General features: G+C 44.8%; 1 protein-coding gene across 3 annotated transcripts in view; it reads right to left on the bottom strand.

Moving 5' to 3' along the window:
• SLAIN1 (SLAIN motif family member 1) overlaps positions 1–17,697 on the bottom strand; it is a 120,415-nt gene that overhangs the window by 33,868 nt on the left and 68,850 nt on the right. For all 3 annotated transcript variants that reach the window (XM_029603040.1, XM_029603039.1, XM_029603041.1), the window contains one exon: positions 8,830–9,168. In XM_029603040.1, the coding sequence (XP_029458900.1) occupies positions 8,830–9,168 (339 nt within the window). The remainder of the gene's footprint in view (positions 1–8,829; positions 9,169–17,697) is intronic.

Here is a 17,697-nt window from a genome sequence, read left to right as displayed (position 1 = left end):
GTGGGATCTCTCGAGTCCACACGGAGAACAGAGTAGGAAGAAATAAGGACCCAGGAGACCCTGACTAGGCCTTCACTCAAGAAATTGGAAGGAGAAGCCTGAGGTGGGAATGGAAACTGAGAAGGTTCTGACATGGTTGGTTGAACAATTGCAAAAACAACAAGACAATACGAGCCAACTGGTATAGGCAGCCCTTCAATGCCAGAGTGAACAACAGCCCTTCCTAAGACTGTTGGAAGAACAGACCAAGGATACTGAAACTCTGATCCAGCAACAGTAGCACTGGTCAGTACAGGAGGAGGTGGGAGAAGCACCGGTTACATCCACAGACATTGAGAGGGGAATGGGTGGGGTGCACAAAGGACTGACTGACTGACTAAATTGGGAATGGAGGATGATCCAGAGGCCTTTCTCATCACATTTGAAAAGATGGTGGAGATATCTGGGTGGCCCCGGGAGGAGTGGGCTGTTGGGATAGTGTCCTACTGACAGGTGAGGCCCAGGCAGCTTAGAGAGTCCTGGACAAAGACCAGGCTGCAGAATATAAATAGGTAAAAGCAGCCATTGTCGATCACCTGGGGCTCAATCCAGAAGCTTTAAAGTAAGAGGTTTTCCTCCAGGAGGGAGGGAAGCACTCTTGTGCTTTACCGATGGGGAGGAGGGGAACTTTAAAGGGACTGCCCCTATATGGGAGTGTTCATTTACTGGCTGGGGAAAGCAGGAAAGGATAATAAAAGACCTCCCTGAAGAAGGGTTCACGAGGAGTGAGCGTAAATGGGACCCAAATGACTACAATCCTAGTCACAGGAAGCAATCAGTCTTTGATTGCGGGTCCAACGGCCAGGGAAATGGGCCTTCTCTTAAGGGGGGTGGAAAATGTAGGGCCCATATAATGCGAGTCTGGTGTGTACATGGGCACATCCGCAGCTGCCCCCTGACAGAAGTCATACTGGGATGGGAGAGGAAGGAAATGAAACTAAAACTGACAGGAGAGGCAATACAGCCAGTGAGGGAAGAAAAGAGAGTGTGAGTAAAGGAGAGACCTGGCAGAGCTGAGCAAGGAGAGTGCTGTTGATAAATAGGCTATAAGCCTCAATCTATTGAAATTTATATCCCATTACTATCACAAAAAAGTGCTCTGAGCAGTTACAACAAAAGTACCGTATTTTCCGGCGTATAAGACGACTTTTTAACCCAAGAAAATCTTCTCAAAAGTCGGGGGTCGTCTTATACGCCGGGTATCGTCATATTGGGCACACCTGCTCTCTTACCAGTTTCTCTCAATCACACACATGCTCTCAATCAAATGCATTCTCTCACTTACACACAGGCTGGCTGATTCTCTCTCTCTCTCACTCACTCACTTCCACTCCCCCCCCCCCCCCCCGAGCACAAATAGTAGCTGCAGCAGCAGCTTCCTCCTCCAGCCCCCGCAGGCCAAGAAAGAAGAAACCCATCGGCCGCGGGAGGCTCATGCTGCTGTCTCCTTTCCCGATTACCAGCTCCTTCGACTGCTCGGGGCCGTTCCTGCTGTCGCCGCTGCAATTTTTTCATTCGGCACGGCTTTCTCCTTCCCGCGCACCGCACTGCCGTTGCCGCTGGGCTATCAGCACGTTCAAGCCCAGCGGGAACGGCAGCGGTGCAAAAAAAAAAAAAAAAACCTGTGGCATCCGCGGCTGCCCTTTTCTTCCTCCCGCCCCCCCTCCCCCCTTTGAACCGGAACAGGAAGTGATGCGCGGGAAGAAAGAGCCGTGCCACGTGAAAAAATTGCAGCGGCGACAGCAGGAACGGCCCCGAGCAGTCGAAGGAGCTGGTAATCGGGAAAGGAGACAGCAGCATGAGCCTCCCGCGGCCGATGGGTTTCTTCTTTCTTGGCCTGCGGGGGCTGGAGGAGGAAGCTGCTGCTGCAGCTACTATTTGTGCGGGGGGGGGGAGTGGAAGTGAGTGAGTGAGAGAGAGAGAGAGAATCAGCCAGCCTGCCTGTGTGTAAGTGAGAGAATGCATTTGATTGAGAGCATGTGTGTGATTGAGAGAAACTGGTCAGCGAGCTCATGTGTGTGAGAGACAATGAAAGTGACTGCTCAGAGAGATGACTGAAGTGTATGTGAGTGTGAGAGAGAGAAAAAGCATGGAAGTGAGAAATCTGGGTATGTGAGAAAGCATGGGAGTAAGAAGCCTGATTATGTGAGAGAGAGCATGGGAGCGGGAGGGCTGGCTCTGTGTGTGTGTGTGTGTGTGCGCGTGCATGAGAGACTGGTTGATAAGGTGACGGTGTGTGTGAGAGAAAGAGACTGGTGTGTGTGAATGTGAGAGAAAGAATGTGATTCAGGGAATGAGAAGCCTGTGCACGTGGAGAGTGAGCATGGAAATGAGAGAGAGACTGGTGTGTGTGTGTGTGTGAGACAGAGAAAGTGATTATGAGAGTGAGAAGCCCGTATATGTACGGTAAGCAGAACACGGGAGTGGGAAGCCTGTGTGTGTGTATGGCATGAGAGAAACCGTTCAGGAAGGTGTCTGGTGTGTGTGTCAAAGACTGTTTGGGAAATGATTGGTGTGTGAGAGACAGAAACTGGTCATGGGGGCATGACTGGTATGGTGTGTGTGTGTGTGAGAGACATGGGCCCTAAGGAAGAGGAAGAGGAATAGGAGAGCTGCTGGAGGGGGTAAGGAAAGGTGGCTTTTTAAGTTTATTTTTCTTGATTGACTGCCATTTTAATTATTTAATACAAGCCGTTAAGCCCGTTAAAACGGGCTACATCCCTCTGTCTCTCACCTCCCCCTCTTTCTCTCTCCCCTCACTCTTCACCACCCCCTCCCTCACCCACTCCTCCCCACCCTCCCTCTCCTATCACTCAGTCCCTCCCTCCCACTCAGTCTCACTCACTCCTCCTCCCCCTCTCATCCCTCCCTCTCACTCCACTCAGTCCCACTCCCTCCGTCCTCTCCCTCAGTCCCACTCCACTACTCCTCCCTCCTCTCTCTCCCTCAGTCCCACTCCCTCAACTCAGTCCCTCCCTCCCACTCAGTCCACTCCCTCCCCCCCTCCCTCTCACTCCTCCGATCCCACATCACTCTCCCTCAGTCCCACTCCCTCCCTCTCCTCTTCCCAGTCCCACTCCCTCCCTCGATTCCCCCCTCTCCCTCTCACTCAGTCCCCACCTCCCTCCCTCTCACTCAGTCCCTCCCCAGCACTCAATCCCTCCCTCCCACTCTCAGTCCCTCCCTCTCACTCAGGTCACTCCTTCCCACTCTCCTCCTCCGTCCCTCCCCTCCAACTCAGTCCCTCCCTCCCTCTCTCTCTCTTCTCCCTCCCTCGCTACCGCCCGCTACCGCCGTCGCCGCTACCGCCGTCGCTACCGCCGTCGCTCGCTACCGCCGTCGCCGCCCGCTGCCGGTACCGCCGCCGCCGCCCGCTGCTGCCACTGGACGCCGCCATTTTTTTTTCTTTCTGAAGCTGCCTCAGAGCGACGTGCTCGCCCGCACATGCGCGGTAGAGCTGGTCTCTACTGCGCATTTGCGGGCCGTCGGTCACAGGCCATTTATAAGGTAGATTATGTGATGTGTCTGCTTTTTTGAAATATTTTATTGGTGTTTGGAGAATGTTTAATAGTTTTTATGAGTTTTTAATTGTTGGATGTTATTCTGTTCATAGCTGTTTTGAAACATTTATTCTGCTTATTAGTATAGTTTTACAATTATTTATGTGTGGGGATCTATAGCTGCTTGCTAGTTCTGTTTTCCTAATAAGAGGTATATTGGTTTTTAGGGCCTGATATACGGTATTTGTAGTGTTGCCTTTTCATAGATAGGGTTGCTCCTGTTTGAGTGTAAAATTATTTTTTTTCTTAAAAATATGTATAAAAAAGGGGGGGTCGTCTTATACGCCCAGTCATCTTATACGCCGGAAAATACGGTATATTAGCAAAACACAATGCATAAAAATAGAACAAAATACATAAGAGGGGACTGGGAGGGGTTGCAAGGTCAATTCGGGACTCAAACTTGGGTTGTTACAAGAGCCCAATCTCGTGGCAACAGTAATCCTGAGGAGACAGAAGAGTGCAATATGCTGGGGGAAAGTTTTCCTTTTTCAGACGTAGAAAGTGTTAGTAAACCTAAAAGCCAAAGACAGGGGGATCCCCAACTACAGGCAGGAGACGAAAACAGAAAGGCAGGCAAAGCCCAAAAGACAGAAAGAATAGTTGGGTTGAGGCCTACCTCACTTTAGGGATGAATAAGACGTGGAGAAACATGGAAGTCGAGAGAGGCTCTAATAAGGAGGAAGGAAAAACCTACCCACATTGTGAGATTGGGGGACTGGTGTGTCGGATCATTCCAGAAACTAGTCAAAGGTCAAGGAGAAAGCAGTTGCTACTGCCAAGAGTCTTTCAGGGGACAATGCTATCCCTTTGCCCATGACCTCCTATGGCAGGGTGTTTGGGAAGCAGCGCCACCTTGGCTTAATTAACAGAGCACTTTTACTGGCCCGGGGTAGCCTGGGTTGTCAAGGACTATTGTGCCTCCTGACCCATTTGCTAAGGAACCACTATCAATAAGCCAAAGCCAATTCCATTGGTTCCCCTCCCCACAGTCACAGAACGCTTAGAATGGGTGGCAGTGGATATTGTAGGCCCTACAGAGAGGAGTGCAAGGGGCCATGAGTATAACTTGGTGATAATTGATTATGCCACCTGGTTCCCGTGGGCCATTCCGCTAAGCATCACTTCAGCCAAAGTTATAGCGGGGGAGTTGATCCGCATTCTCTGTCAAGCGGGGCTTCCCCTGGCGATTTTAACAGATTGAGGGATGACTTTATGTCGCAATTCCTAAAGCAGATGTGGGCTTCATTTGGGGTCCAACACATTAAGATGGCCGCCTATCATCCCCAGACACATAGGTTGGAGGAATGGTTCAACCAGATCCTAAAGGGGATGTTATGTAAGTGCATCCAGGGGTCTTGCGCAACCGGAACCAACTAATCCCGTTCCTCTTGTTCGCAGTCAGGGGGTGCCTCAGAGCTCAACAGGGTTTCCCTGTTTGAGCTACTCTTTGGGAGACAAACTCGGGGGGGTGTTACGTGCTTTGGGAGAACTTTGGGAAGGTCAAACCCCCTTCAGACACAAACATTGTAAGTTATGTAGTACAGCTGAGAGACAGGTTGCATAAGACACAACGTATAGCCCAAGAGAATTTGCAAAACGTGCAGGAATGACAGAAGACCTGTTATGATAAAGGGGCCTGAGAGAGAGAGTTTCAAGTTGGGGATATAGTACTCATGTTAATACCCACTTCCTCTAACCGAATGCTAGTCCATTGGAGGAGGCCCTCTGAAGTTTGCAAGTGTCTCGGACCCATGGATTATGAGATAACACAAGGGAGACATAGGACCCAGGTCTTTCATGTCAATTTACTGAAAACCTGGGTTGAGAGAGATGCGCTGGGAACAGACAGCCCCACCAATGAGGAAGCAGACCTTGGCCCAGAAGTTGACCATGGGGCAGAAAAGGGTATGAATTGATTAGGTACTGGCCTGACCCTAAACTAGAAACAGAACATTAGGACCCTAATAGAGCAATTTCTTTATGTATTTTCCAATTTACCAAGGAAAACCCATAGGATATATCCAGAGCCAGGAAAGATTGTAAGGCAAAAGCCATATAGTTCTTCATATATTGCAAGCCCTCTGGGGATAGGGAAATACCTCCAGTACCTGAATGTAATCCGTTTTGAAGCACTGAAAAAAAGTGCAAAAAGCGGAATAGAAATCTAAATAAATAAATAAATAAAATATAGGATTCCAGAAGCAAAATGAAATGAAACAAAAATAATTAGAGGAATCACATAGTGAATGGGCAAGCCCTGTGGTATTAGTCCCTAAATCTGATGGATCTACCTGTTTCTGTCTAGATTTCTGTCAAGTTAAATGCCATCTCCTACTTTGTCGCATACCCAATACCAAGAATTGGGGACCTGCTGGAGCAGTTGTGGGGGTACGTTGTCAACCTTAAACTTAACTAAGAAATACTGGCAAATTCCCTTAGACCGGAGATTTAGAGAGAAGACAGCATTCATTACCTACAGAGGGTTACACCAGTTTAAAGTCCTCCCGTTTGGGGTTCATGGGGCCCTCGCCAGTTTCCAGTATGTGATCAACCTGGTACTAAGACCCCACCAGGTGTATGCAGGGGCATACCTGGATGATGTAATGATTTTCTCCAAGACTTGATGGGAGCAAATTAAACATCTAACTGGGGTACTCCAATCCCTACGTCAAACAGGTTTGACCACAAACCCAAAGAAGTGTGCATTGATGCAGATAGAGGTATTTATTTATTTATTTATTTATCAGGTTTTATATACCGTCATTTGGCTTCAATATAAAGCCATCACAACGGTTTACAAACATGGGAAGGTTACAAAAACATGTTAAAACAACATAGAGAGAAAACATGTTAAAACAACATAGAGAGAAAATTTATTCGCAAAGATTTTACGTTTCTAAATAGAGCTCGCACTGCGGATTGCACTAAGGGGTGCACAAAGGGGAGTGCCCCTTTGTCGCACCCCTTCGGCGCGCGACGCACGGTGTGCGACACCTGATGGCATGGCGCTGGTTAACGGTACAATATTTTAGGGCATATTGTAGGGAATGGGACCATAACACCCTTAGTCAAAAAATCAGAGGCAGTGGAAAAAACTCCAAGACGTAAAACAAAAAAACAGGTAAGGGCATTCTTAGGATTAGCTGGATACTATAGAAGATTTAAATTTTAATGTACACATTTTCAAACGATTATTTACTGTTTTTCACTGTTACGACTGTTATTTACTGTAAAATGTTGTTTTAAGTGTAAACCAGAGTGAAGGTTTGTGCCAAACCTCGGTATAAAAAAACTTACAAATAAATAAATAAATAAGACTTATTCCAAATTTTGCTGATCTTCTGGCCCCTTGACCAACATGTTGAAAAAGGACCAAACTAAACAAGTCCAGTGGGATTTGACCACAGAAAAGGTCTTTGAGGAAATAAAAAGGAAGCTATGTGAACATCCCATTCTATACAGTGTAGACTAAGCACACATTTGTGTTACAGACCAATGACTTGGACGAGGGTTGGGGGCAGTCCTGTCTCAGAGGATAGGAAATGAAGAGCACCCCCATCCGATATCTTAGTTATCAGTTAAAAGAAAACGAGAAGCTTTCAATAGCCAACAGGAAGTTGAGTCTTTTTGACACTATAATTAAACTTTCTTAGTATATTTGAGAGCAAAATAGCTGGTAGGAGTCAACTATAGATCTCACACCAAGGAATAGCACATCACAGCGAAATGGGAACATTTGCAGTAGCAACATGGAAAACAAAGGGTTCAGTCAATTATAATTTGTGTGTTTCAACTAGCCCGATCTAATACCGATAGATGGCTCCGCTCATAGGTTAGCAAGCATCACTTAAGTGCCACTTTTCAAATCTTATTTGCTTTCCTCACATAACTCATCCATGATGGCATCAGAAGCAGGGACCCATGGAGCATAGTATTATTTTCACATACAAGGCCCACTATGATTAAAACCTTGAAACAGTAAAGTGTTAAAAAAATGGCATCAATTATTTAGGTCAATCTAAAAGTGATTATAAAAGAATCCCTCCCACTAATTCCATTAAGCTTAAATTTAATGCATAAGTTACACAGAAGTATGAAGACCACCCTGGCAAAGTGTCAAATTATTCAAGCACAGGAAGAATCAGACTTCACCTCTCTCGTTCTAGTATACATAAGAACCACTAACATACAGAGACTATAAAAAATACGCCATAACTCTTTTTTGGTGGATTTTTTTCCAACACAACACTCCTTATTATTCATCCTTGATATCAGAACTATCCTGATGAGAGTTACATTTTGACTCCCTGGCATCTATTTCATGGAAACCCCTCCTGTTCCAAAATGCATCTCATGTTATAAGTGGCTGCTCCCATAATTATAAGAGGTCTTAGTACTCCCAGCCCATAATGAGCAATTTTCCCATAAACTCAAAATAGGGAAACCCTTTTCATATGGATGGCCCTATATATATAGTTCTCGCTACATCCTTCTAACAGATTTGGTTAATGATTCAAGTCCCCTAGCCTCTCCAACAGGTCTGGTTTCCAGGATATACACAATCAATATTTAAGAGATCTTACAGACGTCTGTAGGTGCATATTTATTGCCACAGCTTGAAAAACAGACCCATCAGGTGGGCATCAAGGGCAGAGTGTAGAATCCACTGGCTTATTCCAAATACGAACTACTGTGTGTATAAAATGAAAGATCGCCAGTAAAGACCAGAGCTGCAGGGAAAATCAGAATTAACTGCAACCAGCTGGAATGTATTAACATTGCTCATGCATTTGCAAATTTTAAAATTTATTATTTGCAATATTCTTTTTTTTGAAGTCCTAGGTACAGGGATGCAGAGGATTTTACTATTTAGGGTCTTATTCAGGAAGGACTTTCGCCCCTCTTCTGTGCCTACAGAAAGCACCACTTTTATTGAGCAAAACTCTTATTGTTACATAACTAATGGAAGGATTGTTATTTTAGATACTTAGGTTGCCAAAGGCTGGGAATAAACAAACCGAAAAAGTACAACCAACATTCCCTTCAATAATGGTTTTCTCTTACACAAACAAACATATCTATATAGGTTTCCCCTTTAAATTGTGATCAAACTTAATTTTAGACTTTTCCAAAAATGGATCAAAAAAAAAAAAAAAGCACCCTATACACTGAAAGTTAAGCATGCATACATCTAAACACACCACAAAGACAGAAATGTGTCCAGTACCTGCACTGGTTTTGTTTGGTTGCTGCTTTGGAGACTGCGTTTGAGGACTGTAGCTGTACTGCTGGTAACTGCTGAACGGCAAATACTGGGAGGCAGGGCTTCTCCTGCACTCCCGAATGCTGGCAAACGTCTGGGAATGGGGAATCCCTCTGTGGAGTGGCATGCAGCGGGTGAGCCGAGGCTGAGGTGGTGGAAGATGATCAAACTCCTCATCCTCGTCTTCCAGGCTATAGCGGTCAAACTCCTGGTCGCTGCACATCCCTTTCCTTCCGGAGTGTAAAGATATACCCGAGCTGCCTCTCGATACCGAGGAAGTAGAAGCATAATCCTGCCTAAGACCTGGGCAATTAGAAAATAAATCATTATATAGCAGGTGACATTTTGACCTAATCATGATTGCTTTCAGTTGCTGCAAAAGACTGCCCATTTTGCCCTGTCTTAAGCATGATTTCCATACAGTGATAATGAACTAGAAAGAGCGCGGTTGCAAGGAAGCCAGCCTGTGCACATACAGCAATCTAACAATCTCTTGTAAAGCACAATACGAGGAAAGCATCAATGTAACTTTGAGACTGCCACATAGCCAGTCTCTCTTGCCTCTCTCATCTAAAAGTTGGACGTTGTTATCCGAACTTAACACAGAAAGGCATCATGAGAAACTGAAATCAAGAATAAGTGTCTCATGGTACATTCAACATAGCTCTTAAAAGAAAAAAAAAACCCACGATGCAGATCACTGCAATCCACACAAGTATACAGGATTCATTTAAAGACATCATGAATTCAACTCAAGAATGGGGTGAAAACGTGACCACAATCATTCATAAAGCATAGGGAGAGTCTGCTGTTTTCTCTCTCATGTAGACTTGTGCAATTGTGATGAACAGCGAACATGTCCAGGATAATTAACAATAATACATTACAGGGGTGTGCACTGCTGGTAAGTATTAACATGGTACAGGTAGTTACGAGGTGCAAAACTAAAAAAGGTCTTTTAATCACACTGGGTACACCCTGGAGCACCCGACTGCTGATTTCTATATTTTTTCTTTTATTGGAAAACGTTATTTTACATTGATCGGATTTAATCCACAATTATATCATAAAGGTATCTGCAAGCTTCAATAACAGACACGTCCTACCATTTCAACACAATACACATGGCAAAGGCAGCGTCATATCCTAGTATGGTTCCTTTTCCTATTTTTATGTTCGTTCAATATTTTCATCCAGACAAACCAAGTAAGTAGCAGATCGCAAAAGAAAATTTTAATTTCAGACCTTATACCAGTTATGACATCCGAAAATCAATTCCACTCGCAGATTTTGGAAGGGTAAGGGACAGAAGAGGTTCAAAATAGTAAAAATATAAACTATAGACTTCAACTCAGCCCCAGAGCTTTGGCCCTCTTTTGGGGGATTGCAGCTGAAAAGCAGGTTTTTCAGAATATATGATCTATTTAAAAAAAAAAAAGCACCACCACAGAACAAATATTTGGTAGGCATTCAATGCATCCTGAAGCTTCCACAAAAAGACAGACATTCATAAGGCCTGAAAAAAAAATATTTGCCCTACGTATAAGGTGAAGCCTGTATATACTGTCCATAAGGATTGGCTCCACCCCTGTTGTCCTCACAGATAGCAATTCACAGCTTAAGTTATTTGCATGACCCAGTCCTCCACCCCAAATAAGTTTGCATCTTGAATAGGGGACAAAGGGATTAATAAAATACACTATACTTAAAGACAAGACAGGACCACAGACCACGTACACCCAAATTCCAACCCCACAAAATCCCCCTTGCCCCTACCTAAACATTTTCATGCAAAACCCAATAAATGCTCTAGCAAAACTCTTCCATTACAACTTCCCTTAGTATCCCTGCTAGATTCAAAAAGCACCACTCGGGGCAGGGGTAATACCTGTTGACTGCCCTTTGAGGCAAAATGTCCATTTCCTATGGAAGGGAAAATTAATTTTTAAGTTCTTTACCTCTCTGGCAGTAAGCAACTCCCACACTTTTTTTTTTACTCTATCCCATGACAGTGAAATCAAAGTCATTAAACAGCTTCAGTAGTGGGAAAAAAAAATTCTTGTCTCAGTGCCATTCTTCACCGCTTTGAAAGAGTCACACAGTCGCTGCTGCACCTGGTCTAGAACTGGTCCGAGTGGACTAGTAAGAGCCTCGGGGGAATGATCACTTGGTACAGCTGAAAAACTCGCCTTGCCCAATTAAATGCAGTCTGCATAAAAGCCGTACAAAGAGGGTGGTGCTTTCCCTGTATATTGGCTTACTTATGGTGGATATGCACTTGAGGTACTCTTCACTGGCTCAAAGAGTTCATCTACTCCCCACTGCAGGAGGTGCTGAGCCACCTGCAGAAGAATATTTCATTCCAGGGCTGATTTAGAGAAACTGACAGAGAGCCTGAGCAGATACAGACTAACTGCAGAATTCTCATCTTCCGGTTTTGGGATGAGCTTTGTGTGGCCAGCTGACCTCCTGTACAGACACTCTCACAGTTGGACCGTTGAAATGAAAGTCATAAAACTCTTACACCAGAGGATATCAAAAGACACAACTATCAGTTAATCCGCCTTCTGGCCCCACAAGATTCATAAGTAATACCATGCTGGGTCCACTGAGCCTAACACCGACAGTGGCCAGTCTGGTTCACAAGTACTCAGCAGATCCCAAATAGCTGATCAATTTTACTATCATGGGTAAGCGATGGCTTACACAAATCATCTTGACTAACAAACGTTTATGGACTTGTCCAACCCTCTTTTGAACACCACTGTGTTAGCTGCCTTAACTACATCCTGTGGCAAAGGATTTCTTAGCTTGATTATGCGCAAAGTGAAAAAAATACTCCTTAGGATTTGTTTCAAATCCACCAGTTGCTAGTTTCATGGAGTGTCCCCTAGTGCTAGTGTTCTTTGAAAGGGTAAAATAACCATTCCCTATTTACCCGTTCCACCCAACTCATGATTTTATAAATCTCAATCATATCCCCTTTCAGTTGTCTCTTCTCCAAGCAAAAGAGCCCTAATCTGTTTAGCCTTTCTTCATTATTTATTTATTTATTTTTATATACCGGTGTTCGATTTTACATATCACATCGGTTTACATTTAAACTAAATTTGCAGGAACTCATGCGTTACCTTTGTCAAATACATTAAACATTTAAATATGGGGATTGTTAACAAGGGATATAAAAGAACATGGGGAATGGCTAACACTACGGGATGCACGAAGAGGTGCACAAAGGGGAGTGCCCCTTTGTCGCGCCCCTTCGGCGCGCGACGCCTGGTGTTCTGGCGCTGTTTAACGTCCATCACAGTCCTCAGTGACATCAGAGGGGGCGTGTCTCTCGATTGAGGATCACTCACCGCCCCTCCCCTCTCAGTTCCAGATGGATTCTTTCACCTTTTTTTTCTCTTTCTGTCTTTCTCATCACATTAGGGAGCTTTTCCACCCTTTTATCATTTATGTTGTCCTTTTCTGTCTGTTATGTCTTTTTTGAGGTGGGGCAACCAGAACTGCATACAATACTAAGAGGCATGTGGTCATAGCATGGATCTATACAAAGGCATTATGATATTCTAGTTTATTCTCTTTCCCATCCAAATAATTCCTAATATTCTATTTGCCTTTTTGATAGTCACACACTGAACCAAAGATCTCAAGGTATTGTTCAAAGACTTCAAGGTCCTTTTCCTGAGTGGCAACTCCTAACACAGCGGCCAGCATCATGCTCCGGTGGTTGGGATTACAGTATCTTTCCCTACATGCATTACTTTGCACTTGTCCTCATTAAATTGCATCTGTCATTAAGACACCCAGTTTCCCAGTCTCTCAAGGTCCTTCTGCAGATTGTTCCAATCCACTGCTGGTTTAAACAACTCAAAACAATTATGTCATCTACAAATTTGTCAACTACTCACTCGCAGTTTGCTTTTCTAGATCATTTATGAATATGCTAAATAGCACAGGTCCTAGTACAGACCCCTGAGGCATTTCCTCAAATGACCTCTGTCCATTTGGAAAACTGACCATTTAGTCCTATCTTATGTTTCCTGTCATTTATCCAGTTACTAATCCACAATAGGACACTGCCACTGATTCTATAACCTCCCAATTTCCTGAGGAATCGCTCATGAGAGGCTGTCAAATGCCTTCTGAAAATGCAAAAACATATAATCAACTGGCTCATCTTTATCTGCATGTTTGGTTTATTTATACCTTCAAAAAAATCTAGTAAATTGGAAAGGCAACACTTCCCTTTGCAAAAAGCATTTTGACTCTCCCCCATTGAGCCATGTCTATGTGGTCAGTAATTTTGTTTTTAAGGATAGCTTCTACCATTTTACTAGGCACCAACGTCAGGATTGCCAATCTATAGTTTCTTGGATCACCCCTGCAGTTCTTTTAAGAAATTGACTTCACACTGGCTACCCTCCAGCTTTCAGGTGCAGTGGCTGTTTTAAATGATAGGTTGCCTGGGAACTGACAACCAACTAACATGTATTATGTAATGTAATCTTTTTCCAATAAAAGAAAATGTGAACATAAATGACAGCTTGCAAGTTACCAGAAACAGGTCTGCAATTTCATATTCATGTTCATTCAGAACTCTGGGGTGAACACCATCTGGTCCCAGTGATTAGTTATTATTTAGTTTATGAATTTGATTTATTACATCCTTCAGTTTCACAATGATTTTGTTTAGGTGCTCAGAATCATCACTATCAAAAAATGTTTCTGCTGTGGGTATGACCCAATATCCTCCCCAGTAAAGACAAAGAAAAAGAATTCATTCAGTTTTTCTGCTACTTCCTTGTCCTCCCTGAGCACCTTTTACCCCCTCAGTCATCTAGCAGCCCAACTGACTCCCTCACAGGCTTTTTGTTTCTAATATATTTGAAAATTTTTATTACTTGATTTTACCTCTCTGGCAAGCTTCTTTTCAAACTCTCCCTTCGCCTGCTTAATTACTTTTTTTTTTACATCTAACCTGTCAGTTCTTATGCTCTTTCCTGTTTTCTTCTTTTGGGTCTGCATTCCAATTTTTTAAGAAGTCCATTTGGCTTTAATTGCCCCTCACCTCACTATTAAATTATGCCAGCTGGTTTACCTTCTATCTTTTTTAATGCGTGAAATACATTTTGTATGGCTCTCAGGGATGGTTATTATAAACAATGCCCACACCTCCTGCAAGTTTTTTACCTTATGAATTGCTCTTTATAATTTTTCTATTCTTTATGGTTTATTATAAAAAATAAAATTCCTCATTTCATCATAGTCTCCCTTTTTATAGTTAAATGCTACTGCAATAGCTTTGCTTAGTATTTGCCTTCCAGCAATTATGTCACGTTTAATTATATTATGATCACTGTTGCCAAGTGGATCTACCACTTTTATCTTTTGAACCAGATTTGGTTTTCCACTGAACTAGATCTAGCATAGTCCACTAACATAGCTCCATGACCAACTGCTGCATGAAGCAGTCATTGCTGAATCTAGGAAATTTACCTCCCTTGCATGTCCTGATGTGATATTTACCCAATCAATACTTGGACAATTGAAGTCTCACATTATTATTTTACTGCCCATTTACTGCCCATTTTATTAACCAGTCTAATCTGTTAGTATTTTATAATCTACATCCTTGTCCTGGCCAGGCAGGCAGTGATATATCCCTACTGCTATACTCTTCCTTTTTACCCTTGGAATTTCTATCCCTAGGTATTCCAGAGTGCATAATTATCCTGCTTGGCACTTTGCCATTTTTAACATATAGTGCCATCTTCTTTAGCTCCCCTTACCTCCAGACACTCCTGGCATAGTTTTCTGCAATGTGCTGCTTCCTAGGGCCTTGTTAGAATCTCCTGCACTTCCTGAAGCCCTTTTGTAAGCCAGGCAGCCAGCACTTCCAGTGGGCACTGACTGATATCATCTCTGCTCTAGTATAAAAGGAAGCTCAGTACTAGTACTCAGCGCCTCAGCAACAGGTCTCCTGCAGAGCCAGTTGCTTCATGGTCCCGACCTGTCATTTTCCAGTTCTCTTGCCTTGTTCCTGCCTTGTCGTGTGCCTGACTTTCCATCCAGTCTTCTCTTCCTGGCCTTCTCTCCTTGGCTTTGATTTTCTCTTACTGACCTCGGACTGGACTCTGACCTCACCTTGCCTGCCACCTGGTCATTACCCTGCCTGGATTTTGACTATGCTTTTGCCCGCTGCCTGCCTTGACCTCAGATTGTACACTGACCATGCCTTTGCCAGCGGCCTGCCACAACCTCAGCTTGGACTCTGACCTCTCTTATTTTATCATCAGCCTGTCAAGTGGGAGAGAGCCATCTCTCAGTACTCCCTCCTCACATCGTCCCAAGGGTCCACTCCATGCCTCGTTATACCTCCTCCACCAATTTTATCTGTCCTTTTGATACAATTTGTTTCCTGGTATCACATTGTCCCATTGGTTATCCTCCTTCTACCAGGTCTCTGAGATGCCTATTATGTCTCTATCTTCCTTTAGCACCATGCATTCTGACTCTTCAGTCTTATTTTTCAGGCTTCTGGCATTCACATACAGGCATTTTAAAATAGGTTTATTTGTATTTCTCTTTTTATATGTACCCACAGCCTGCTTATTATCAGATGACACAGGCAGTTTGGAATTATTTTTATCTGTGCACTTTCTTTTTAAATTCATCCAGGCTTTTTCAGCTTTTACAACCACCTCTCCATCAGGACATTCTAAATTACTTGGTTTGCCAATATCTTTAAACATTCCTCCCGACAAATCATGCGCTACTGAATGACTGCTGGTTTTCTCCTAGTTTCTAGTTTAAAAAGCTTCTCTCTCCTTTTTAAATCTTAGTGCCAACAGCCAAGTTCCACCCTGGTTAAGGTGCGGCTCACCTTCCGGAACAGACTCCCCCTTCCCAAAATGTTACTTAGGTTCTAACAAATCTAAAGCCCCCTGCCCTGAATCATTGCCTCATCCACCCATTGAAACTCCGGAGCTCTGCCAGACTCCGGGGTCCCACATGTGGAACGGGTAGCATGCCTGAGACTGCCACCCTGGAGGTCCTGGATTTCAGTTTCCTACCTAAAAGCCTACGTTTAACCTCCAGACCCTCTCTCCTGCGAGCCCGCAGCTGGTGACAGTGCACCCCAGCACACAGCTGTTTTGGGGGAAAGGAGAGGAAGGTCCTATGAATGGAGCTTAGAGTATGACAATAATGTTTTAGGGCCTGCAGAAATAAAACTCTTGTTGAACTGTGCATAGCAGCAGTTGTGTTGGGGGAAAGGACAGTAGGGCCCTATGGACTGAGTCTGGAACCTTGAGTAGTTTTGGGGGCCCTGGAGGAATAAACCCCTTTCTGAACTGAATGTTGCAGCATTGTGCTGGGGGAAAGGACAGTAAGGCCCTATGAATTGAAGTGTGAACCTTGTGTGGTGCTGAGACTGTGGAGAGCTGTAACCTTTGCTGTTGAACTGTATCTGAGAGCAGCGGTCCTGGTGAATGTTTCGTGGACTCTGGTGGTGTAACGGAGCAGTGTTTGTGAACCAGCCCTCCGATAGTGCAGTTGAATGCCCTAGGATACTGCAGTGCAAATCTGCTCTGGGAAGTCCAGCTGTGGAGTGAACCATGGTATAAAGAGATAGTGGCTTACAAAGTTGTGGCAGAAGTGGGATCTCTCAAGTCCACACGGAGAACAGAGTAGGAAGCAGTAAGGACCCCGCAGACCCTGGCAAGGCCTTCACTCAAGAAATTGGGAGGAGAAGTCTGAGGCGGAAATGGAGACTGAGAAGGTTCTGACATGGTTGGTTGAGCAACTGCAAAAACAACAAGAGAATACAAGCCAGCTGGTATAGGCAGCCCTTCAATGCCAGAGTGAGCAACAGCCCTTCCTAAGACTGTTGGAAGAACAGGCCAAGGATACTCGAACTCTGATCCAGCAACAGCAGCACCAGTCAGTACAGGAGGAGGTGGGAGAAGCACCGGTTACATCCACAGACATTGAGAGGGGAATGGGTGGGGTGAACAAAGGACTGACTGACTAAATTGGGAACGAAGGATGATCCAGAGGCCTTTCTCATCCTATGTTATAGATACCCACATGTAGCATGACAGCTGGCTCCTCCCAGCTAGGTGACACGCAAGGTCCACCACATTTGCACCAGGCAATTTACTGTGCAGTCCTCACATCTACCAGCAACACAACTATCCACTTTCCTAATGACCGAATCGCCAACTACATTGGCTATTTTAACTCTTTCCTCCTTAGCACGGATCTCTGGAGACACATCCTTGGTGAGAGAAGATAATGCATGATCTGGAAGGCAGGTCCTAGGTATAGGATCACTTACTGCAATTCTAAGTGATATCCCCTTCCAGGTGACCTTGCTCCTCCAAGACAATACACAGCCTGATAGTAGAGGGATCCCGACTCCACTCTATGGGGTAGATTTTAAAAGAAGCGCGATCAGCCTACTTTTGCTTGCGCATCAGACTCAAGCAAAAGTACGCTGGATTTTAGTAGATACGCGCGGAGCCGCGCGTATCCACTAAAATCCCTGGATCGGCGCGCGCAAGGCTATTGATTTTGTATAGCCGGCGCGCGCCGAGCCGCGCTGCCTAACCCGTTCCCTCCAAGGCCGCTCCGAAATCGGAGCGGCCTCGGAGGGAACTTTCCTTTGCCCTCCCCTCACCTTCCCCTCCCTTCCCCTACCTAACCCACCCGCCCAGCCTGTCTAAACCCCCCCCTTACCTTTGTCGGGGGATTTACGCCTCCCGGAGGGAGACGTAAATCCCGCGCCGCCAGCGGGCGCTCCGGCGCGCCGGGCCGCGACCTGGG

Source organism: Rhinatrema bivittatum, chromosome 5, assembly GCF_901001135.1.
Source record: "Rhinatrema bivittatum chromosome 5, aRhiBiv1.1, whole genome shotgun sequence".
Lineage (NCBI taxonomy): Eukaryota > Metazoa > Chordata > Amphibia > Gymnophiona > Rhinatrematidae > Rhinatrema > Rhinatrema bivittatum.
Note: the sequence above shows the minus strand (reverse complement) of the source record. Positions and strands in the feature narration are given on the sequence as shown.